The 25,122-nt window shown below is 50.1% G+C and overlaps 1 protein-coding gene across 1 annotated transcript in view; it reads right to left on the reverse strand.

The window, feature by feature from the left end:
• The window catches only part of MYLK (myosin light chain kinase), a 187,886-nt gene that overhangs the window by 5,516 nt on the left and 157,248 nt on the right, over positions 1 to 25,122 (reverse strand). The window contains exons 26-31 of the mRNA XM_080658291.1: positions 22,177 to 22,394; positions 20,083 to 20,206; positions 11,235 to 11,387; positions 8,511 to 8,634; positions 1,801 to 1,930; positions 80 to 211 (exon numbers count right to left, since the gene is read on the reverse strand). Of these exons, the coding sequence (XP_080514417.1) occupies positions 80 to 211; positions 1,801 to 1,930; positions 8,511 to 8,634; positions 11,235 to 11,387; positions 20,083 to 20,206; positions 22,177 to 22,394 (881 nt within the window). The remainder of the gene's footprint in view (positions 1 to 79; positions 212 to 1,800; positions 1,931 to 8,510; positions 8,635 to 11,234; positions 11,388 to 20,082; positions 20,207 to 22,176; positions 22,395 to 25,122) is intronic.

Here is a 25,122-nt window from a genome sequence, read left to right on the forward strand (position 1 = left end):
AACTGGCATCATGCCGAGGGCACACAGTAGGGGCCCAGCAGCCACCCAAACCCCTTTTGTAGTCACAGCTACAACTTACCTTCAATCTTGCAGTCAAATCTAGCAGCACTTCCCTCCACCACTTCTAAATCACGAATGGTCTTAGAGAAATAGGGTTTTACATGGGGCTTTTCCTCAGCAACAGCCTCCAGGAAAGCTTGGGCGACATCTCCTAGAAGATGGGGAGAGGACATGGTCACCCCTTCACTCCTTCTTCTTTCCTCTCCCTTAGTTTAAAAAAGCTGACTTTTAAAAAAATTTTAAAAGTAGCTCCAATTTAGCAAATAATGCAGCTAAGAGGACTGAATCATCAGCACACCTTTCTCCTGAGGATAGGTTGGCCAGCTGCCACGTGGTTTTGGCAGAAGAGAAAACTGTGACTAAACTGGGGAAATGTTTGGACTCCCCCTTCCCTTACTCTGACACATTGAAAGAAGAAAGAATCTTCAAAAAGGAGTTCTGGCTGTATTTCAAGCTGTTTCAAGATTCAGTTGGGGGTGTCTAAGAAGGACAGAGCCACACCAGCCTTCCTGGTCTCCCTGCAGAGCAGGCCTTCCCTGCTCCTAAGAAGGGAGGAGCCAGGTCCTCGAGCCTCTTCCACTTGCCAGGTCTATTCTCCTCACGTATACTGCTCCCCGGTGCATGAGAGCAGACCGGGATTGCAACTGTTCCAGGGAAAAGCTAGAACTTGGAGGGGCTCCTGCGTCCTCTCCCTCCCCTCTAGGCTGGTTGTGGGTCATCTGGGAGTGGCAGGAGTGGATCAAGAGGGACTCTGTCTTTGGCTACATCAGGCAGCCCAGCAGGCGGCCTGGCCTATGACACTGCCTTTGTGCTTCTCACCTTTGGGTACCAATGGCACCAGGCAGCAGGGGTGGAAGGGTGTCTCTGGCCAAGCAAGGCACCTCAAGAAGATAAGGGCCAGCCCCTGCATGCATCTGATGCAGGAAGAGGCAGAGGCATTCACTGAGGAGATGGATGGGGCAACATCTCCAAGGGCAAGTAACTAACCCCGCTGATCTCCAGGAGCAGCCCTTCCAATCACGTTTCAATATTTGAAAAATGCCAAGTGAGTATGGACTATATGAGTTAATTTTTTCTTTCAAAGAAAAACAAAGACTAAAATCAGAATATTTTTGCCTGACCGGCATGGCTCAGTGGTTGAACATCAACCTATGAGCCAGGAGGTCATGGTTCAATTCCCTGTCAAGGCACATGCCCAGGTTTCGGGCTCGATCCCTAGTGGGGGACATGCAAGAGGCAGCCAATCAATGATTCTCTCTCATCATTGATATTTCTATCTCTCTCTCCTGCTCCCTTCCTCTCTGAAATCAATAAAAATATGTTTTAAAAATAATAAAAACAGGATATTTTGAAAAAGTAAACTACTACATGTGATTGAAGCTTTATATTTGCTTATCAATATATAAGTAGTGCTTTTGTAATGAGAAAAATGGAAGCTTTGAATAAATCTTTGCTAAGTCTTATGTAAAACAGAGAAGAGTGGAGGTTATCTAGTTCTATTAGACAAATAATAACTTGCTTTCAGAAAATAGTTAAACCTAAGTTAAAACAATTGAAGAGTAATTAGGCTTAGTAACTATTGTTAGAGAAACCTAAAAATAGTTCTGAATTTAATCCTTGTAGATTATATTTCCAAAAAACAGCCTACCCCCCAAATAAACTCCTCAAAATGCCCCTTAACCCCCCAAGCCCTTCCTTCCTCACCACCTGGGAGGAGGACACCCTCCTGGAGCTCCTTACCTTCTGATTCTAGTTTTTCTGCGTTGAGAGGGCTGGTTGGTGATCCTGTTGAGGACTTCCTGCCACTGAGCCCTGAGATCATTGCCATAGAGGACAGTCTTCCAATGGCTCTCACAGCATTGCCCGTTTTCTGGAAAGCAGACACTGGGGTTGGACTCGGGCGGCGCCCCTGGGTCCCGCCGGGCAGTGGGGCTCAGGGAGGAGAGCCCAGCCCAGCAGAGGCAGCCGTCCGTGGAACGAGAGTCTCCAGAATGCCGAGGTCCTGCCAGAGAAGTGAGCCCGACCTTGCTCTGCTCAGCACTATCAGTGTGTCAGAAGATGTTCGGAGAATGGAATGGGGCCTGGAACCAATGTGTGCGTTAATGTGACTAAACAAGGTCAACATGAGACAAAAACCCTTTTCATACTGTGCTTCAACTCCCATAAAAGGGAGAGTTTATATAAAGCAACTGCAGGCTGAGACAGCTCCAAAGACTTATTGCTGACGGGGCGCAGCGGGGCTGTTTCTCGTAAAACAATGCCAGTGACAGGATTGCAATTGGTCAAGAGGATCGTTACTACAGATCCCACAGGTCCTCATGCAAGTGGGAAAGCAGCACACTATTGACCTTGTGTGAGTCATTTAACCTCTCTGGGCTGGCTTCCTTCTCTGCATAAGTTGGACAAGACTCCCAGGTCTCATTTAGCTCTGTGGCTGATTCAGATACTTAAAGAGATTTTGGGAAACAGTCTGGATGGCCCAGCACAAGTCTATGAATGCAGAGTGAAGTTCTGGGGGGAAGGGTGCTTTTCCCTGGTGTACACCCAGGCATCTAAAAGCACACCAGAGAGATGCAAAGCAATGGCGCTTTGCTTTTCTGTGTCGAGGCACCTTGGGAGTGGACAGAATTTCTGCTGAAAAGGAAGCCAGAACTTGAGATGAAAAATTCTTTGCAGTGTGAAAATTCTACCAAGCATAGGATTTAGGTAAAAGAGGTCCCCAAAAACATACAATGCATCTATGTTTCTTACCTTTAATTAAAGTTTCTTACTCCTTTTCTAAAGTCAATGGAAAAACTAACATAAGACACTAAAGTGTAACCAACTGCTTCCGCCCAAAGCATCTTTTCAGGCGCCCAGATGCTGTGCATCCAGAGAGCAGATGTTGGTGCAGACTGGCTGCTGAGAGACGGAGGACACCGGCAAAGGGCTCCCACTCACCCACTGGACCTCAAACTGTGCCAAAGCCACTTCCCTCAAGTTACCGTCATACATTCAGGTATTTCAGCAAAGCCTCACAACTCTGGACTAGCTGGAAAGCCAGTATGCTTCAGTAAAAAGATTATTTCCAAAGTAAAGAATTTCAGGCCACTAAGGAATCATATAGAAAAGTGTGTGTGTGTGTGTGTGTGTGTGTGTGTGTGTGTGTGTGTGGTTTAAGCAGTGGCCTGTGGCTATGGCCATGATCACTTTCTGTTGTCACATGCCATTGGTATTGCAGACTGTTTTCATGCACTTTGGACAGACATTCCATCTTGCTCTGTCCTCTGCCCATCCACCCTCTCAAATACATCACTGTTGGTGTGGGCATGCTTCTGGCCCTCTGTCACTGTGGTGAAACTGGGTCACTCTGAACAGAACCCAGGAAGCCCCGGGTGGAGGTGATGGGGGGGAAGCAGGTGAGAGACGATGATGGAGGAACAGCTCTGTGCAGAGGCACTGTGGCCCTGCAGAGAACGAGACCATTTGGCAATCTCGTGTGCTCTTCTGGAGGAGGCTGCTACATTGATCTGTTTGATGTGCTGGCGAGAGTGTTGAGAGACCCAACTCTGACCTCAGGAATGTGTGAGAGACAGGCAGCCATCCATATAGAGTCAACATCAGGCCAAGCTGCTTCCTACTCAGCCAAATTCTCAGAGTCTGCCCTTCCTTCTCCTGTCCCTGTGTCCTTTATCCAATGCAGAGAGGTTTGCCCTGGCCAGGAGTCTCTAAATGCAGAGTTCATTCCCAATAAGGGACTGGTTAGTGCTTGAACCACTGATTACTATGTGACCTTCCGCAAGTTTGTTCCCTTCTCTGGGCCTCATGTCCTTGAACCAGAAGATTCAAATCTCCCTGTAGCTGTACTCTTCCTCAGAAGACTAGGATTCATGTTCGAGAATATGTAGCAGGGAAAACACCCCCCGCCCCCAAGTCCTTGGGCTCCGTAATTCGAAACACCAGGATGGTCTTCACTTCCATGGTGTGGAATAATGAAGTCTTTCCTCATCTATTAACAACATGACTAATACAAAGTTACCAGAACAAGGCAAACAAAGGAGTTATGATATTTCCAAGGAGGCAGCAAATTCACATTAGCAAATAGACCATAACAGGGGGAAATTTTCCATTAGTTGGAGTGATATAGCATATAATTTCTAAAACAGGGAGAAATGTATGCTAAAATCGAAGGCAATTTTGTGTTGTTGTTAAGACGGTGTGCTTTGGAGCCAGGCTCTGGGTTTGAATCCTGCCTTTCCCACTGACTAGCTAAGGGAAAAAAATTAAAATAATCTATGCCAGAATTCAATCTTTGGAAACGCATTTATGGGGGGAAAAAATAGGCCAGGCCAGTGTGGCTCAGTGGTTGAGCATTCGACCAATGAACCAAGAGGTTCAATTCCTGGTCAGGGCACATGCCCCGGTTGTGGGCTCAATCCCCAGTAGGGGCCATGCAGGAGGCAGCTGATCAATGTTTCTCTCTCCACGATGTTTCTATCTCTCTATCCTCCCTCCCTCTCTCTCTAACATCAATTAAAAACTTATATTTAAAATATTGGTAAGGAAGTTATTTGTCAGAACTGGAAAAGAACTATATTTGTATATGCCTTTGAGTTGAAAATTGGTTGCTGTTTTACTTAATCAAGAACTTTGGAAATTTTTGGAACATCAAGGCAGCACGTTTCAATTCCCTAAACTCCATCCTTGTTTGGAGGGAGCCTTTTTCTTGTTCGAGGGCAATGGCCAGGCTGGGTCCTGTGCTGCACGCAGGCATAGTCTGTGCTGGCCTCTCTGAGGCAGCAGCTCCCCTCCCCTGGGAGCCCCCACGTGCCCAGGACGGAGGGCTTTCCAGGATAAGGGTCTGTCAATGCTAAAGCTGAGGCAGTCCCTGGCAAATGGGCAAGCTAGTTACCTAGGAGCCAACCAGCGGTCAGACACCCTTTATACACCAACAGCCCCAAGATCAGAATTTCCTGAGAAGTGCATGATATCCAAATGTGACCGTCAAGCGTACTCAGTGCTATACTGTGCCCTAAGCTTTCCTCCCTATGGCCCTCTGGTCCATGCTGCTGGGGTCTTCGTGGTTCCCAGAAAGTAAAGATGGTTGTCCATGGGCCTCCAAATTCCTAGTCCTTTGCTTCTAGTTTTGCATGCAAAAGCCCTGTTATCCTGTTCGACTTGCCCACCTCAAGGCTCTACTCTTTCTGGTATAATTGGAAGAACATACCTTCTTTCATAATAATTTTATTCTAAGATCAATAATATGATTAGCCATCTCTATATTGCCTAGTGTATAGGGATTTGTTTCCATGTTGCTTCCTTCCTCCTGGGCCTCTCATGAATACCACATGAGAATGAAAACAAGGAACTTTCTTTTGGGCATGTGCAGAGAGTTCTGGGCCTGCCCTTTCCCTCCACCACAGCCCACCCCACTGTTTCACTCCACCCCACTCTGCTCCGCCACACAGAACCTCACTGTTCTGACGGGGAACCTATTCCAGGACAGCTAAGGTGCTGGTGCCTGGAGTTCAAAATGTGGGAAACATTGCCCTGGCCTGTTTGGCTCAGTGGGTAGAGTGTCGGCCCACAGACTGAAGGGTCCCAGGTTTGATTCTGGTCAAGGGCACGTACCTCAGTTGCAGGCTCGATCCCAGGCCCCCGTTGGGGCCCGTGTGGGAGGCAACCAATCAATGTGTCTCTCTCATGTCGATGTTTCTCTCTCTGTGTCTCTCCCCTTCCCTTCTACTCTCTCTAAAAATCAATGGAAAAATATCCTCAGGTGAAAATTAACATAAAAACATGCAGAAAACGTTTTCCTAAGAGAGCAGTGTAACATAAGATGGTCAGATGGAGCTGAACTGTCACCAGTGAAATTATGCTTCAGGGACAAGACGGGTCAAAAGGGATTGTGTGGTCTACTTCTGTGAAGCCTAACCACTGTGGCTGTGGAAAAATCATTTCCAAAGGCTGCCACCCATATTAAAATATGACTTTAAAATTCCTTCTCTGAATTCTGCCCTTTTCTCCCAGAATTTCTGCCCCTCACTTCCAGAAAACCCTCTGACTAATAACAGTGTAAACAACAAGAAAAAAAATTAAGTGATTAAAATACCAGCACAAATTAATGGTTCCCTGACCCCTTTGACTAAAAAATTCCATTTGCTTCCTCTCTCATTTGCTTATCTCTTCTCCATGCCTGTCCCGGGGTGTGTCAACAGCAGATGCTCCTGCCCCCAGAGAGCAGGCAGAGCCCAGTGCCACCGCTGAGGACTGCCCCACCCCACCCAGCCCCTGCCTGCCCCGGAAATCCCACTATTTCTTTGAAATCTGTTGGCCACAGGACCATTAATAAAGTCAACCTTTGATTTTGGTGGCCCCCATCTTGCTGTGTTTTGTTTGTAAGAATATGTGCTACTCCGATTTCACTGGATGCTAATGGCACCAGAGGGTAAGGTGAGCAGCACAGTTTTCAACTTGCCTGGCACTTGAGGGCGGCCAGGTCCACCTAACCCTTCACACTGGGTGGGGGTGGGGTGGGCGTGGGGATCAAGAACTGACTCCCGCTGTGGGGAGCATGGCTCATAGTCCCTGGTACCAACCACCTGAAGCCCCTCCCCTGCCTCTGCTCCTTCTCCCTGCCTTTGTGGGGAGTGTGGCTTCTGAGGGAACTGTAAAGTCATCCTGTGTAGCAGATACCCAGTGTCCCAGTTGCCCCTAAAACAATGGTTCCTTTTTCTCTGCCACAGGCAGGTCTAAATGCCCAGCCCCCTGACTTCCCAGCGAACAGCCGGCTCCTTTCAGGTCAGCGTAACCCAGGAGGTTCAGCCTCTGCCTTTCTCCTCTGTCTGTGCTGTCACCCACCCCCTCTGTGCTCCCACCCGGGCAACACTTCCTCACAGCCACATCCAAGCCTGGCGCGGCTGGCTCCCTTCTCCTGTCCGCACTCACATATATGGTATGGAGAGCTATACCGGTAGTTTATAATTCTTGCTGGGTGTTACGTCCTTTTATGTCTATTTGCTTCGGTCCCTCCACTACACTATACGTTCCTTGAGTATAGAACCCCTGCACCCTCCCGTAGCCCGGGAATTTGATCACACTAACAGTGAGAGTAAAACAATACAGTAGATGATGATGAGTTCTCTGTGGTTTCGGATATCGTTTCATCCATCTGCTAAAATCGAAGGCAATTTTGTGTTGTTGTTAAGACGGTGTGCTTTGGAGCCAGGCTCTGGGTTTGGATCCTGCCTTTCCCACTGACTAGCTAAGTGATCCTGGGCGACTTTCCTAACCTTTCTCTGCCTCGGTTTGTTTGAAAAGTGGGGATAACATTAATCAAGGATTAAAAGACTTGATGCATAGAAAGTGCTCTGAATGTTCTCTAGCACAGAGCCAGCCTTCCACACATATGAGCTGCTGGTGTCATTTTGAACACGTGCTATGTAGCAGGCACTGTGCTGAAGGCCAGATGACGATTATCCTATAGAGTAAAAGACTAATATGAAAATCGACTGAACGGTGGAAACACTGGTCACTATGACACACACTGACCACCAGGGGAAAGACGCTCAACACAGGAGCTGCCCCCGGGTGGTCAGTGCGCTCCCCCAGCGGGAGCGCCGCTTAGCCAGAAGCCCTGAGCCGGGCTCAGGGCTGGTGAGTGCAGCGGCAGTGGCAGAAGCCTCTCCCGCCTCCGCTATGGATGTCCGACTGCTGACATAGGCCTGTACGGGGAGTCGGACATCCCCCGAGGACTCCCAGACTGCAAGAGGGCGCAGGCCAGGCTGAGGGGCCCCACGAATTTCATGCATGGGGCCTCTAGTATCATATAATTCTCATAACAGGGCTGTGACATTGGTACCACTATTATCCCCACTTTACAGATGAGAAAACAAAGGCACCACAAGGGTAAGTCACTTGTCTAAAGACACGTAGCAAGTAACATACTATATTCCTGGAGGGTGGGGCCAGGTCTCTCTTTGTAGGTCATGTGCTCTCCCCCTTAATCGCAAAGAAATTTTAGACCAGTTTGTCGGCAAACTCGTTAGTCAACAGAGCCAAATATCAATAGTACAACGATTGATATTTCTTTTGAGAGCCAAATTTTTTAAACTTAAACTTCTTCTAATGCCACTTCTTCAAAACAGACTTGCCCAGGCTGTGGTATTTTGTGGGAGAGCCACACTCAAGGGGCCAAAGAGCCGCATGTGGCTCGCGAGCTGCGATTTGCCGACCACTGTGTTAGACCATCACACTGCCTTTAAGGAGACCACATTTTCTATGGTTGCCAAATGGTCCTAAAGGTGCTTATCCCTAGCCCTGAAGACACAAAATGCCAGTCTTGGTCCCAGACTATTTCAGAAAAAGATTTAAACATTTTTGGAGTGAGGCCGGGGCAGTTGGGAATGAGGATGTCTTGAAAAAGCAAATAGGAGAAGCAACATTCAAGTCCAGGGTGAGCATCTCATTACCTGCCATTTCCTTCTGGCCATGTACTTCTTCATCCGGTCCTTGGAGAGTTTCTTGGCCTCCATGGTCTTGGTGTCCTTCATTAGCCACGGATGCTGAAGGCACTGGGTGCAGTCCAGGCGGTTTCTGATAGAGGCAGAGATCAGAAGATTTCTAAGCACGAGGGGACTCAGAGACAGCTGTGAGATCAGAAATGGGAGGGCGCCTGTCCCCAGTCACACAGGACAGAGCCCAGGGCATCTGCTCCTAGTCCGTCAACCATGACCCGGTCACTGTGCTGCTGGCCTTTTCCCTCTCTTGGTCTGGGTTACAGACTGGATGCAGAATAGGTCAGAGTAAAGAAGGCCTAACCATCTATTAAGCAACTGGAGTCTCATGACCTGTTCTTGGGTCCGGGAAGGGCAAGTGCGGGAGGGCAGGTGTGTCTGGGAATGGCAGACACCACATTGTAGAGTGGGGTCAGTCTGCTGGTCACATGGGAGCTGGGGGCTATGGAGGCCTAATCCTCCCACCTCTCTGCCTCAGAGATTAGGCCCAAATCTCTGAGAATCCCTAAACTCTCATGTCTCATGTTGAGGTTGAGTATCAGGTTTTTCCTGTTAAAACTCAAAGAGTTATGTCCTACATACAATCTATGCATTATGACAACCTTAGAACCACACTGAAACTCGTTTATTCTTTCTGAAAGCTCTGGGAATCTAGAAATATTTCAGGGCCATCACCTTAATTGGAACAGGACTAATAACGCCCAAAGAACCAAATGTTAACATACGTAGAAAAATGAGTATACTGTAAGTAAATGTGCTAAGTATAGCAAAGTGTACTGATTTTTAGATAAGGGGACTATGAATTACCTTAATTTTCTTATATTCAAATTTTCTATAATTTGCATGTATTACTTTTATAACAGGAAAACATTTTAAAAAGTGCTGCTAGATGAAGACTTCTGGTTGAAGAGACGTGCTAAGTTTGAGAGTTTATGAGAATCTAGTGTCTTGGTCTATGTGAAATCAGTGCTTAGATGAGGGCATTTTATGAGCATAGAGGGGCCAACACAGCTCACTGAATTAATTCAAGGTCAGACGAGAAAATAAAGTATATACATAACACCTCCTTTACCAAATCCTCAGCAAGTGAAGCCGTCCTTGGACCAGTTATTGGGAAAGAGGTGTGCATCTCCCTGGGACCCCTTGGGAGTGCGGACCCCGCCCACACACCGAAGGGATTCTAGGCCCTCCCAACATGCAGCTTCTCCTCAGGGCGTGCCTACGCTTACAAAGGCCGGACAGAAAAGCGTGAAGACCTCACTGCCAAGGAGTGTGGAGCGCAGCCTCTGGAGAGGTCGGCCCTGAGGTCGCTGAAAAGAGACCCTCCAACGCTGCCCCTTTAGCAACCGCACTCTCCTGTCCCAGGCAGGGCTTGGGGCGGGGCGGGGCGGGGGGGGGGAGGGGAGGGGGAGGGGGGGGAGAAGGAGGGAGTAAGGCCACCCACTTGCTCTGGGGGAATCCCAGTCAGGCAGGCACCTGAGATTGCAGAACCTCCTGCCTGCCCTGGAGGTGGGCTGCCCCTCCCTTTCTCATCCTCTGTCACACCACCTATTTCAACAGTACCCTTCTTGGGCCAAGTTTGTAACTGCTTCTTACTGCCGAAGGCAGCTCCTCAGCCCTGCGTCCTCTGGTCACCTGTTTACAGAGGGGGTGGGGAGCCCAACTGGCCAAGTTTGTAACTGCTTCTTACTGCCAAAGGCAGCTCCTCAGCCCTGCCTCCTCTGGCCAGAGGGTGTGGGGAGCCCAACTGGCCAGTTGCTCTCAACGGAACCCCCACTATTCCCTTCACCTGGGGTGAGCCAGCTCTCCACACACACACACACACACACACACACACACACACACACACACGCACACACAGAGCCCCTCTCACCTTCCCGACTTGGTTTAGCTGGTTGCCCTCACCAGGTGAGTCCTCATCGATGAATTCTGTCTGCTACACCCAAGGCCTCCTCCAACCTCACCTTCTCGGCAACTTCAACCTCGAGTCTTTGAATGCAATACTGAGTGCCTTGTATGTCTGACCTTTCCTCACTGCCTCTTCCTATGCAACTGCACACACCTCACCGGCCCCCTTTCCACAAGTGTTTTATAGATTCACCCACAGACCACTCGGCAGCCCCAGGCAGCCCTAGAAGGTGGAGGTGGGGAACCTCAGAGTCTGCACTGTTATGGGGACAGAGATGGAGCTGGGAGAAGGCTGAGCCCCGTGGTCTGGGATCACAGCGTAACTTTGGGCAGTGGAAGAGGTGCCTGGCCATATTCAGGCAGAGAGTTCCTAAACAATTTAGATATTAAAAACCACCAAACCAGAATGGTCTGGAGGTACAGTCAGGACACGCTGTGCAACCCTGAAGAGGGCCGAGGTTCCAGCAGGGCTTCCCCGGACCAGGACCGGACAGGGAAAATAAAAGGGGCCGTCACTCTTCATGCACAAGCAGCCACCCTCCCTGCGACCCCTGGCTAAGTGAGGTCTCAGTGCTCTTAAAGCCGAGTGGAGGGTCTGGCACAGGGGAGCAGGGGCCTAGGAAGACCCTTCCCTCCCCATCCCCCACATGCACAATGCCCACCCTCCCTCCCAGGTGAGGAGGGACCCACGACAGGCACAGGAAATCCCTGCCTCCAGACACCAGCCCAGGGCCTGGGGAAGTTGAAAAGATGGAAATCTCAACTCATTACTTCATATCCTTCTTCAGCAAGTTGCTGATAAAATCCTTGGCATCATCGGAGATTTCATCGAAGGCCTCGTCGTCGAAGTCCCAGGTGGCTGAGGTAACGTTGGCCAAGGTTTCGTTATCGTTGTCACCCATGAAGGGGGAAAGTCCACTGACCCTGGGAGAAGAGCAGGAGAGCAGGTGAACTGGGGGGTGGGGGGAGGGGGCAAGGGGGATAGGGTGAGATGAGCTTCCCAAATGAGTGCTGAGGTCAAAGGTGAGGGCTGGCAAAGCCCTGCACCCCCAAATGCCCTTGTGCCTGCCTCTCCTCCCACCTGGGGAAATAAGAGGGGATGTGGCTCCCCAGGCTTTAGTGGCCCCGCCTCTTCTCAGTGCTCACTGTATTTTGGGGTGTCTGGACACTTTCTGCTTGTGAGGCTGAGGCCGAAGGAATTTACTTCCGTTTATACAGTACACAGCAGAACACCTCCTCCCTGTCTTCTATTCTCCCCCAGGCCCAGGCTAGAACTTCCTCCACAAAACCTCTGCAAGGTCCCTGTGCTCCTGCCCCTCCCACGATGGTCACATGGTAGACAGCACCCATTACTGTACCAGCCAGTCCTGCTCCCGTCAGCACCCAGAGGGCCCAGCACACATGGTGCTCAGCAAGGATGTGTGGACAGATGGATGGTGGACATGGAATCAGCAATGTGGGCTTAGTGACCCATCTATACTCAGTGCCCTGAGGCACTTAGGCCAAACCAGAAAGCTTCCATAGAGGCGCCACCACAGTGGAGGGCATGCCGTATTCCCTGGGTGACCTTGGACATTCCCCTAAGCACTCTGTGAACCTACTTAACCACAGGGTGGTCACCGCCTCTACTTTTCCCTCCCTCCTTCCCCTTCTCCATCATCACCGTCACGGCAGCAAATACTCACTAGAGTATGTGCCAGGCACTGGACAAAGAGGTGAACTCATTCAACCTTAACATCACCCTGTAGTGCAGGTAACTCATTAGTTTAACAGATGAGGAAACTGAGGTATGGGGGGTGGGGTAAGTAACTTGCCCAAGGATTCACAGCCAGTGAGATTTGAACCCAGGTGTTGCAAACGCAGAACCAGTTCAAAATAGTCCTATCCTGTTTAACAAGATATGAGTTACTTTTCAGAGGCAACAGACCAAAACCCCAATGTCACGAAGCTGAAGCATGCGCAGAGAACAAAACTTCGACCTCCAGCTGGGCCTGGACCCACAGTCTCCCCCGCCCACCAGTCACACACGGAACCAAAGGACTGGGACATCACCGGAACCTGAAAGCCACACCCTTTCAGAGCAAAGGGCCCGCTGTCCAGGAGATGCAGTGAAGAAGCCCTTACCATAAACGGCCGAGTTCCAAGGTCTTACATCGAAACCTGCCCCACCAGCGCTTCCACACACGTGTTCCCCCAAGCTCCTTAAAAACCCTTAACCTAGTCCACCGAGCAAGATGGTTTTGAGGCATTGCTAAGTCTCCCACCTTCTCCGTTGCCGCCTTCTCGATCAATAAACCTTTCCTTACTCCAAACTCTGACGTTTTGAGTTTTGCCATTTGAAGCATCGGGCACAGGAACTTGGGTTTGGTGACAGCATCTGTCTCTAGAGCCTGACTCTTACCTGCAGCTTTATACAAACCTTTCCATGAACATGAAGTAAATGGTAGTGCAGGGACCTGCACGAGGCCGGATCTACAGGAAGTTCTGGGCCCAGGACCACAGATATTACCCTTCTTCTGTATACAGTTCATCCCACTGCCTCCCCAGTCTGTGATCTCAGGAATGACTCATTTACCCATAGCTTACTCCGGGGTTAAAATTCGGATGGTAAAATCTCAAAGTAGAACAGCTTTATGGCTTACTGACCTCACCTCTCACCTCTGAGGACTTCATTGTCACACCATGCATCCACTCCCCATTCACCCTGATCTAGGGCCAGCCTCAACGTTGCACAGGGCCCCACCCTTTGATGCCCGCCCCCCTTGGTTTAATATTCTGCTACTGTTATCTGGAGATTCTTAGTGTTTGGACAACTCAGCCCACCTTTAAATTTCATACTGGGCCCCACAAATTAGGTAGCTGGTCCTGCCCTGACCCCTCCTGAACCCCATGAGATGAATCTGGGGCATTCCTGCTATCAACTTCCCAAGTTAAGGCTTCACTAAATTCAGTCTCCCAAATCCTTAGGAGCCCATCGTCATAAACAATCACACAAACCCTTCTGGAGCTGTTTTGGCATTCAAGGCCCGCAGCCTATGAAATATACCTGTACCTGAAAATGAAGTTTTGTTAAACAAACCCCACTGAAATACTGTGAGAAAACCTTGCCATGGAAGAAACCCTCTGGTATGACCTTTTGTGAGGAGAAGAAAGCTTTGGTAATGTGAATTATCTCACCCTAATCAATAGACTTGTGTTTTAGAATAACAGATTTTTATAGATGGCATTAAAGTGTCTTAGTCTCTGATTTATGTTTTAAGAATGCATGGAGATCATCCTTCTCTGTCACATCCAGTGGGGGAAGGGGGGGAGTTTATCGGTCCCCGAGTCTACACCGTTACATGCCACTGCCTTCCTGCTTGGGCCCCAGTTTCCCCTTTTATACACCAAGGGTGCTGGCCCAGACTTCCCAGCGCTCCCAGCTTTTCCATCCCTGCTATCCCATGTGACCTGTTAAAAAAAGGAATAACAGGCCCAAGATGGAGTCATTTGCTCTCACAACATCAGACCAAGATTTAATTGTAACTTCAACCTCTTACAGAAATGTAATCTTTAAACAGTCCATCTGAAACTCCCCAGTTAGCCCTAGGGAGGTAATCTGCACAAGAAAACCCTGCTGGTCCCTTCCCACCCCTCTTCCCTCCCCAAAGAAGAGGAGTGGGCCTGAAATAATCCTTTCTTTTCTTTTGCTATGACTCCTGCCTATGAAACCCTTCCATTTCGTACTGCCGCTGGGAGCATCTCTCTGTTTACTAGATGGGATGTTGCCTGATTTATGAATCGTTCAATAAAGTCAATTCCACCTTCACATTCACTCTGCTGAAGTTTTGTTCTTTAGCAGACCTAAGTTAGGCCCACCAAGAAGCAGCCCAACTCTTGCTTGTCAGCCACCTGCTTCCTTCTGTTTTGACATTTTCCATTTGAAACAGAGAGGGGGGAAAGTCCTTCAGCCCTCCAAAAGATTGCAGAAAAAGCAAACAACCCAGCTGTGGAATGCTGAAAGGCCCCTTTCTGTAAACCTCCTTTCCTAATTAGGAACTGTAATCCTGCAAAGACAGGCCTTAATCTCTGTAGTGTTCACAGCCAGGGAGAGCCTCCTCACCTCTGGCCTCTGGCGCTCCTCCCCCTGGCAGCCCATCCATCTGAAATATCCCTGAGCCCCAGCTGGCTTCTCGCCTGACTGAGCTCCCCCAGCATCTCCCCTTAAAGAGTATGTCTCAAAATAAAACTTGGAATTTGTGCAGAGCATGATAACAAAGAGAGTGTTCTAATTTTAGCAATGCTGTTTCTGGGTGGTGGGATTTTACAGACTTATTAAAACTTTCTTTGAACTTTTACTTTATTGCCAGGATTCACATAAGGATCAAGCATCCTTTGATTAAAAAATTAACCCAATAACAAACAGAATAATCTTAGCATTAAAACTCAACCACTCATCTCTCTTCCTACTCTTGCCTAGTTTTTAATTGATCCCAAATATGGCATAAGGATTGTCTTAAACTGAAGACAATTAGCTCTCTGTCCTCTCCCTTTTTGTCTAAAAGCAGGACATACATTTCTCTTTGTTAAGGTGATATAAATTTCCATTTGTAGAGGAGGAGACTTATATGCATAACAAACTTGCTAAACAATCCTTATTGACCATACCTTTCTTAGGATCTTCTAACAACTTAACCCCTCCAGACGCCCCAAGACCCTCTTCTCTGCTCTAATGACTTCTCTTCAATTTATCACTCTTTGTTAAAATCTACACTAATAAAAGAGAAAGATGCAAATTGACTGTACCTCTGTAACAGCCACCAGCCAATCAGGAGGGAATATGCAAATTAGAAGGACAAAGATGGTGGCAGCCCCGCCACCCAGCCGCAGAGCGGCTGGGCGGGGAAGGATGCCTGCTATGAGAGGGAGGGCGGGGGGTGAAGGGATCTATAGGAGCAGCACTCCGGCCGCAGCGAAGACAAAGACGGCAGACTCCAGCCCGAGTCAGCAGCAAAGATGAAGAAGGCAGACTCTGGTCAGAGTCTGCAGCGAAGACAGAAGACTCTGGCCGGAGTCTGCAGCAAAGACAAAGATGGCAGACTCTGGCCAGAGTCTGCAGCAAAGGCGGCAGACTCTGGCTGGAGCAAAGGCGGAAGGCCTGGGTCCCGGGTGCCAGAGGAAAACGGGTGTCGGAAGCCAGGGGAAGGAAGGCCTATTGCACGAATCTTTGTGCAATGGGCCTCTAGTAGTATATAAGCTTCAGATTCTAAATGCCTCCTTGAGTCACATTTATTTATCTCTTATGCATATGTACATAGTCAAATCTGTTTTTTTTCCTCCTGTTAATCTGTCTTTTGTCAGTTTGATTTGCAGGCCCCACTACTGTACCTAAAAGGGCAGAGGAAAATTTTTTTCCTCCCCAACTTAACCAAAGGATTCATCTGGGTTTCACAAAATTGTTATCAGTGTGGGCAAGTTCTTGGATGCTCTTTTCCTCACTTGAAATGGTCTTTCACCAGTGAGTACAGAGTCTTCATGTTCATTTTTAATGGTCAAATGTTAGTCTTTGTGCTGATGAGTCCCAATGGTCAGTACTGCAGGATGTTCTAATTTCTTAATACCTCACTGCAGCAAGACTCTGCCCAGGGAATCTAACTCATGGTCTGTTCTGCTCACAGGGCAGAATGGCAGGAGAAAGGTGAACCCTTTCTCTAATGAAGAGAAGTGCTTCTTGGACTACACTTTCCCCATGGTGTTTTTTAAGCATCAGATGACCGGCTGGCTGCAAGAACGGCCAGCTAAGGAGACCACACATCTGCTAGCAGAACTACTGATTGCTTAGGAAGAGTTCGCCTTCGATCCCACTTTAGCCTTCAAATACTGAAGTGTGGTGAGAGAACTGAGAGGGTGGGCAGGTCCCACAGGAAGAGCTGGGAATCATATTGTGCATGGCCTAGGAAGCAGAGAGCTGATATTTAGTCATGCTAAACACCACCCAAGAACCTGCAGGTGGTGGCTGGGCCTGGTGTGAGCATAGGGTACCCGAGGAGCTGGACTCAGAGAGGTGTCTGGCTCATCAGTAGAGAGGAGGGCTGCCCTGGGTGGGGCCATTGGATCCCTCTGAAGAGCCCTGCATTCAAACCCAATTCTAAGTACGTACCTGATGCTTTGCCCCAGCCCACCGCCTGCTGTCCCCAGAAGTTAGACTCTGATGTGGTTGACTCTGGCTCTCTCTCATGGCGGGTGCTCAACAAATGAGCAGAAATGGGAAGTCTCTCATTGACCAAGTCAGGAAGATGGTTGGGAGGAGAAAGCAGAGCAGTAACTGCTCTTTCCCTTGGTTTGAGGGAAGGGAAAGAGAAGGAATGCTGGAGCAGGGGTGAGGGCTGGGCACAGAGAGGGGTTCGGTGTCCCTGCAGGTAGTGAGGGAACACCAAGTGCTCGGGAAATGGAGGACAGGGAGGTAGGAGAGGAAGGTCTTAGAAAAAAGGTGGGGCTTAGAATTTCTTCCACATTGAAGTGTGGCCTAGAGCACCACGTCCTCTTTTTCCTGCCAGAAATCAAGCAGGTTTTTCTAACATGAGAAGAGTCTCTAGGAGATTCACAAAATCCACTGTCTCTCTTCCGAACAGGGATGAGAGGTGAGGGGACCCATAGCCCTGCCTGCTGCATCTCTACTCTGCCTGGAAAAGCCCGGAGGCAGTGGGCCAGATGTCCAGCACCAGGACCGGCTCTGCCTTGACCTCTCCTGGGGCTTGAGGAGTCCCTCCGACAAAGTCAGAGCAATCTACAAAGACAGCAGGCAACACTGGTTGCTTAAGAGGCACTCACAGGCATGTGTTAAATAATAAATGTTATCACCTGTCCCCCAACTCCCTGGCCTCCCCATCTCTCCCTGGCCTCAGAAAGGAGATGGAGGGGGTGGGGAGGAGGTTTTCTGGTACACATGCAGAAGGTGGCCTCGACAGGAACTGTTAGACAGACAACCAAGCTCCAAAGAGAGGGACGGGGTGCACAAAAATTCACTCCCCTCTTGGGAAAGCTTCTGTAACTGTGGCTCCTAAACCTGGCTGTGCAGCAGGGGCACCAGAGAGCTCTTTTGGGTGCTCCAGCCACGGCTCCAGGTTTCTGCACAGCAGGCCTGTGAGGAAGCAATCTGGCTGGTCCCAACAGTTGTTTTGGCACCATGTGCTCTGCTGAGAGCCCCTCCACACACACCTCTCTTCCCTCTCCACCACCCACCCGCTTCACAAACAACTTCAGGCTGGTGGCCCATTCATCAGAATCATTTTCTCCCCATTTCAAAAGCTCTGCCTTACTTCTTGGTCTTTGCTTTAAAAACAATCTAGTAAACAATATAACCTATTATCCCAATTACTATGTTCCTCCACCTAAAAGGATTTTCATTTTAAAATAAAGTGCCCTTATGATCTTGTGATGCCAGTTGTGGATTATATACGTCCAATGGAAATGCATAAATATATTCACTAACACACATGTATCCAAACCCTTGCAACACCCCAACTGGAATCTACTCAAAAGCCCATCAACATAGAATAGACACACAAGTGGGATGATGCTCCACAGTGGACACTGCACAGCACCGAGAATGAGTGGCTACAACTCCACACAATAATGTGAATGGGTCTCACAGTCAGTGTTGAGCAAAAGAAGCCAGACATGTCTTTCTGTGTGATTTCATTTATATGAAGTTCAAGAATAGGCAGAACTAACGCATGACCTTAGACATGAGGATTATAGCTACACCCACGGGGATAGTAACTGGGAGGGCACTAGGAGGGCCCCGGGAGTGTTTGGTTCATGATCTGGGTGTGGGTTACACAGATGTGTCACTGTGAACATGTACTGAGCAGTTTAGTCACTGCTCTGTTCCTGACCAGCAGGGAGACCAAAGGCCCTAGTTGGCCCAGGACTGTCCTCGCTTTAGTACTTAAAAGTCCTATATCCTGGGAAAGGTGTCAGTCTTGGGTCACTAGGACTGTGGGGAGTGGACAGCCACGTGGGAGTCTTTGGCCCTGGTCATCTCAATGCCAAATGAAGGTCGGAGCCCTGCCATGACCCTCACCCTGGTTTGTCCTGAGGATTAAACGAGAGCCCTGTGAAATCCGTGGCTGCAGATGATCTCGGCTCGTGTGGGAAAGCCAGGGAGACAGTCAGGCACGTCTCTCGTGGCTGTAGAGGGACTCAGGGACCAAGCCAGGCCCAGGACAGTGTGAGCACCATCCAGCCGGGGCAGCCCCAGAAGGGGTAAGCTAGGCCCACTGCCCTGCTTCCTTATTTACCGAGGAGCCAGGCCTCCAGAATCAGGTGCAGTTTTCTTTAGTCATCAGCCCCCTTTTTCTTGGAGAGGTCTGGAATAGGGAGAGGCAGGGAAATGCACTCCTGGCTGGGCCTTCTCTGCTGCTCTGGGGGAAGCCATGGTGGTGGGTGTGACAGCGAGGAGGGGGGAAGATGACCCTGGGGTACAGAATCTGTGATACAGGGAGGCTGTGATGCTGAAGGAGGCTGTCCTAACAGGCCACAGTGACAGTAAAACTCCTGAGCCTGTGGAAAAGCCACTCTGCACAAAAAATCACTCCACGTTTGGTAAAGCTTGTGTGACGGTGGTTCCTGGGCCTGGCTGTGCAGCAGGGTCACCCACAGCCATTGCTCACACTGGGGACCCCAGGGGTCCAAGGAAGCATTCTGAGAGGTCCTCCTCATATTTACTATGAAAATGCTTAATTTTTCCTTTTGCTTTAAGAACAAAATCTATTTTTTCACAAAATGAATGCATGCACATCTACACCTTCTGGGTAACCATCCTATAGCTGTGTGCTGCCACACAAGCTCACGGGCTGCCTCGGAGGCCAATGGCTGTCTGTGGCCGGGCTTCAGAGATTAAACCAGCAAGATCCCACCAAGACAGAGTGTTTGGTTTACAATATGGGTATAGGTTACACGGATGTGTTCACTGTGAACACTCCCATGTGGCTGTCCACGCCCCAGTCCTAGTGCCCCTCCCAGTTACTATCCCCCCAGGTGTAGCTATAATCCCACCTAGAGCTTGGTACTCAGAGCTCGATCCTTGGACCAGCACTACTGGCAACCTGATCCCTCCTGGAAATGTGGATTCCCAGGTACCCCAGGCCTTCTGAACCAGACCCTGCAACCTAAACTGTCTCAGGTGGTTCACGCATGTTACTGTTTGTGAAGCGCTGGTCCACACCACTGCAGCGAGGATGGGGTGCTGTCCTCTGCAGACAATGATGATGCCCACAGGAGATGCACACCTGGGCTCCCTCCCTCCTTTTCTCCACACCCACCTACACAAGTGAAGGTAAATTACATGGTACCAGCCACATTCCTACCCTCCTACCCAGAGGCCCCAGGCTGGCCAGCATCAGGGATGGTGAGGGGCCCAGAAGGCCAGTCCTGGGGTGTGGAGCTAGATGCGCCCATGGGAGTGAAGTGGGCGGCTGACCTCCTGGGAGCGCAAGAAGGGCAGGCCAGGGGGTAAGATGGGAGCCTGCCACCCCCCTGACTCTGGGGCAGGCTCGCCATTATGAGCCACCCTGGCCCCTGAACATCAGGGCAGCCTGTGGACCCTCCTGTGGCACTCCCTATACCCAAGACTCACAGGATGTAGCAGATGACCCCGATGCTCCACATGTCCGTTGCGTAGCCAATGGGCTCATAGTTGATCACTTCAGGTGCCACAAACTCTGGGGTGCCAAAGAGGACCTTCAGAGACCCTGCATTCTCTGTAACCAGATAGAGAGGGATCACTGGCCAGAACACTGTGGAGCCAACCCATCGTTCTCGGATGCCCTCATCTGTGTGTCCGGGAGAGACACAGAGAGGACCGGCCTCAGCTGCTGTCTCCTGGGAGAAGGCACAGAGACCCCGGCCTCCCATTAAACAAGTGCATCAATTCACCATGAAACCAACCAGCCGCACCCTCGCCTCAGTGCCTTCAGTGGGTGGGGCGGGGAGGAGAGGCTGCTAAACCCCTGCCACCAGGGCTCTGCCTGTGTCTGCCTCTCCCACGAGTGCCCCGAGGAGGGGCTGTGACCTGTGCTTGGTAATAATGAGCCCTGCTGCCTGCTTGACAAACTTTCCTATTTAACATTCTCGACAACCCCAGGCTCCGAGGACAGGGTGGCCCAGGGAAGCAGAGTGATTTACCCACCCAGTTAACAGTGGTGTCAGGGATCCTGGCTCCCAAGCCAGGCTCCTCCTACTCCACGGCCTCTCCACGTGCAGCCTCATCTCTCTCCTCCCAGGAGCTGCCAGGAGGATCATCAGGAAAACCTTGACCGCAGGCCTCTGAGCCATACAAGACAAGAGCTGTCCGGAGCATGCACACAAGGTGCCAGCTGCTGGAGGGGTGGCATGCCTTTGGCCCGCGGCTGCCTCTGGTCTTGTTAACTACAGAGCCCCAGGGAGGGCTCTAGGACAAAGCACCGAATGGCTCTCGGACGTGGGAGCTCTGCTCCAGCTCCAGCCTGAACCCTTCCTGTTACATCTTAACTTCCCAGTTCTCTGTTCCGCAGTAGACAACCTGTCTCCACAGATCCCCTCTCTAAGGGAGCCTGCCCACTGTGTTCTCTGGGCTCTGACGCGCTAGTTCCCTAGGCCAGTTGTGCCCTATTTGTTTAAACTGTTAGGGTTTCCTGCCCACCAGCGGTGGCCCCCACACCATGGCCGCAGCAGGAGAGAGCAGAGCAGGGGCATTCGCCCAACCTCAGGGCACCGATCACCAGGGAGCCACAGCCTGGCGGGACCGCCCTCCCTCATTTTCCTCTTTATCACCCACACGGTCTTAACCAGGACTGGGCAACCTGGGAGAAGATTTGTCAAGGGCCTTTAGTGTCTTTCAGGGCGGGGAAGAAAGGCCAGCTCCAGCCGGCCCCAGGCCCGTGTTGCCAAGGCTGTGGTCATGAGGTGGAGGGGGGAGCTGTCTCCTCAATTCCTGAGACATCACAGAGCTACACAGGCAGGGTGGGTGAAGGTGGCGTGTGAGGCAGAGAGTCACCCATTCAAATGGCCTCAGGGCTGGGTGCAGGTCCCGACCACCTCCTGCACCTCCCCTCGCAGCTGGAATAGCACAGGTGCTCAGGAAGCTCAAACTACGTCTGGGGTCCCTATTCCAGCTCCAGCACCTCTCCTGGCTCCTGGGGACCTGCTGGGCAAAGCTACTGTGAGCCTCGTTTTCGTAGTCTATAAAATGGACTCATAACACCTGCCCTGCCTACCTCACAGGGTTGCTGTGAGAATCAAATGAGAGGAAGCAGCAGGAGAGTGAAAACTGGACAGTAGGAGGCAAGTGTAGGAAGCACCATCACCAAGGTGAGTTTGGGGACTGAAGGCACCAGAGTGAAAAATATAAGAGGGACAACAACAACAAAAATAATAATAATAAATTGCTAACACCTACAAAAGTGCTTACTTACTATGTGCAAGGCACTGCTCTCATCACTGAACCTGCATTCACTCATTTGACCCCCGTAACAACTCTGTGAGGTGGGTACTGCGATCATCCCACTTTACGGAAGAGGAATTTGAGACTTAGCCTCACAACTAGTAAGTGGTAGGGGTGGGATTGAACCTGAGCCGTCTCTACAGTCTCTGGGTTTAACTCCAATGCTGTGCATTCCCTCTGATACCCAGTGTGTGGGACACAGCCACAGCCACTGCCACTACATGTTGAGGACAACAGGAGAGGCCTTACCCAGCCTTCTGGCCAGACCGAAGTCGATGAGCTTGATCTTGGTGCCCGTCTTGTTGACACACATGATGTTCTCGGGCTTGAGGTCCAGGTGGACGATGCCCTGCTTGTGGATGTACTCCACCCCCTCCGAGATCTGCCTCATGTACTGGATGCACTCTCGCTCCGTCAGCTCAAAGTCCTCGTCGATGATGCGCTCGAACAACTCACCCCCCGACACGCTGCGGGAACAGAAGGGGGCGGTTAGACCACAGGATCACGGAACCCGGGCTGGCAGGGATTCTGACCAAGGGCAGGTCAGGGATTGGAGAGACGGGCAGGGTATGGGGGTGCCGGGCACTTTTTGCAGTGTCCTGAGTCCCAGGCCACTGCCCTGTTACACTGGTCGTCTCCACTGTGTGAGGAGGGCCCAGGCCTCCTGGTCTCCTCTTGGGGGACTCTGCCTGTGCCCACTAAGCTGTAGGAGGATTCAGGGAAGTGTCTAGGCCGGGCGGTTTCAGGGGTGGTCATGAACTGAGAGATCCATACATGATCTCCTTAACAAAAGGTTAACTGCTGGGGGCAGCTTCCATTCCCCAAATGACTATCGATGTACAGGGGATCATTCTTGTACTCCAGCCGTGTCTTTTAGTCACAAAGAATTGAAACTTGAAATAATACTCATAGGAACAGGAAAGTATCTTCAACAACAAGCCTCAGCAAATTCGTTGGCTGTAACCTACCACACTTAGAGTTGTGATCCATCTGCTTCCTCTGGCTAGGCCTGTAGTATCAGCTTACTCCTTCCAGCATAACTGACTTGTCCTGCATGCTTGCGGCCTAGGCTAGAATGTAGTACATCCTTTCTGCTTGGATAGACTTTGGGGCCTGGCCACAGTGTTTCTGGGGCCCATAGAGGACATCGTCTGCTAAGCACTGCCCCATGGTCCAGCCTGCCAGAGTATTGGCCTTCAGTGCAAATGCATGGCGTCACTTCCGGAGTCGAGTGGTCCTCTCTCTTCCCTTCCCACCCCTCTGACCCACCTTCCTTGCTCACTGCTCAGAAAGTTTCAAGCAGCGGTCGCCAACCTTTCGGACCTCATGGACCACTGGTTGGTGACCGCTGGTTTAAAGCATCTCTTTGGTAACTCATGTAGACATCAGTCCTCCAGCTGAATAAGACTGGGTGGGCTCCATTCTAGGCTAGTCCTCTTCCGAGGGCCTTCCCTCTTCTAAGGGGAGTCATCATGAAGAAGGGAAAGAGCTGGGTTTGAATCCTGTCTCTGCCTCACAAGTTGTGTGACTTCATCTTTCTGAGCCCCAGTTCCCTTCCTCATAGAATTGCTAGGAACGAAGGAACCGTTGTAAAGCATCATGCCTGACACACAGTAGGTGCTCCACACATATTATTGCCAAATGGATCACCTCTCTGACACCTGAGGGAGAGACAGACAGAGGTGCACTGTGGGGCCCAGCACACCACAGCCTCTGTGAGGCAGGCCTCTGTCACCACATGACAACCACTTTCACTTCTGGACCCGCTGAGCTGGGAAAAATCATCTTTGCGCATGGCCACTGGGGGCGCTGCAACAGACCCTTTTAGAACCAACCAAGAAGGAGGTCCAGGGCAACCAGCAGGTGGCGCGTCTGTCCTCAAGCTCTTCATGTCTACTGCTCTCCACCCAGGCTCCAAGTTGAAGGAATCTGCGCTTAGGTCACAGGTGATTCTTAACACCTGTGCTTCAAAGATGCGATAAAAACAGCCCCACCTCACAGGGTTGCTGTGAAGACCGAGTTAATGCACCTAAAGTGCTTAGAAGAGTGCCTGGCACATGGTAAGTGCTCAATAATGTTATCATTTTTTTTGTTTTTTGTTTTTTTAAAGAACCAGTTGAGGCTTTTGTTGAAAATACAGATTCCCAAGCTCCACTCCTGGAGATTCTGATTTTAAAAATTTGGGAGGGATCTGAGGATCCATATTTTTAATAAGTGCCCCAGCTCATTCTTATGATCCAACAAGTTTGGGAAGTACTGGTTTACTCCATTACCAGCTCTGAGGGGCAGTAGAAATCCACATCCTCCTGGATAAAGCACACCCAATTGTCCCTATGAAATGAGCCTTCCCTCCCTGGGTGTCCACAGCCTTGTCTCTGCACTTCTGTTCAAGTCTGCCTTTCCTTACAGTTGTTTGTGAACATGTCTGGAAAAGGTCTGGCTCATATCTAGACCCTTGTTTATACCTGACAATGTCTGGCACAGACAAGATGCCCCAAAATGTTTGCTTCTAAATTTAAAGCATTCAGAAAAAGCAAGCAGCCATCATCTGCAGTGCCCTTGGGGATGTCTGAGGCACTGAGTAGTAGAAATCGGAGCCACAGAGATAATTACTGCTGCATTTCTAGAGGTAACCTAGTCAATATAGGTTCAGATAGGTCCAAACCTATTCAAATATATTTAAAATATTTCAAAAACGACTCTTTTGTTCCATTTTTTTTTTTTTTTTTGAAGAATGAAAGGAGCTACAAAAACAGGATGAATGGTTCCATAGATTTCAGCCCTGGCCAGCGTGGCTCCTTTGGTTGAGCGTCAGCCTGTGCACCAAAGGGTCATCGGTGTGATTCCCGGTCAGGGCTCATACCCAGGTGGTGGGTTTGTCCCCCGTTGGGGTACATATGGGAGACAGCTAATCAATCTTCTCTCTCTCTTTCTCCCTCCCTCTCTCTTTAAAATCAATAAAAACATTTTTAAAAAGAAGCAGTTAAAAAAAATGATTCTATTCAAAACACTCAAGATGTTTCTCCGTCAAACAGTAACTGGCACTGCTGAGCGCCCACCTTTGTGCTCGCAGAGGCTGAGCCTGTCTGAAGCGCAGATCGAGCATGAATCTGCTCCCTCTCCTTGGGTTGAGTTCCTATGGGGGTGAGCTCCTGACCCTGAGTGCAGGCGAATCCTCTGGCATCTGTGCCTGGA

This window comes from Plecotus auritus (genome assembly GCF_963455305.1).
Source record: "Plecotus auritus genome assembly, chromosome: 2".
Taxonomy (NCBI): Eukaryota; Metazoa; Chordata; class Mammalia; order Chiroptera; family Vespertilionidae; genus Plecotus; species Plecotus auritus.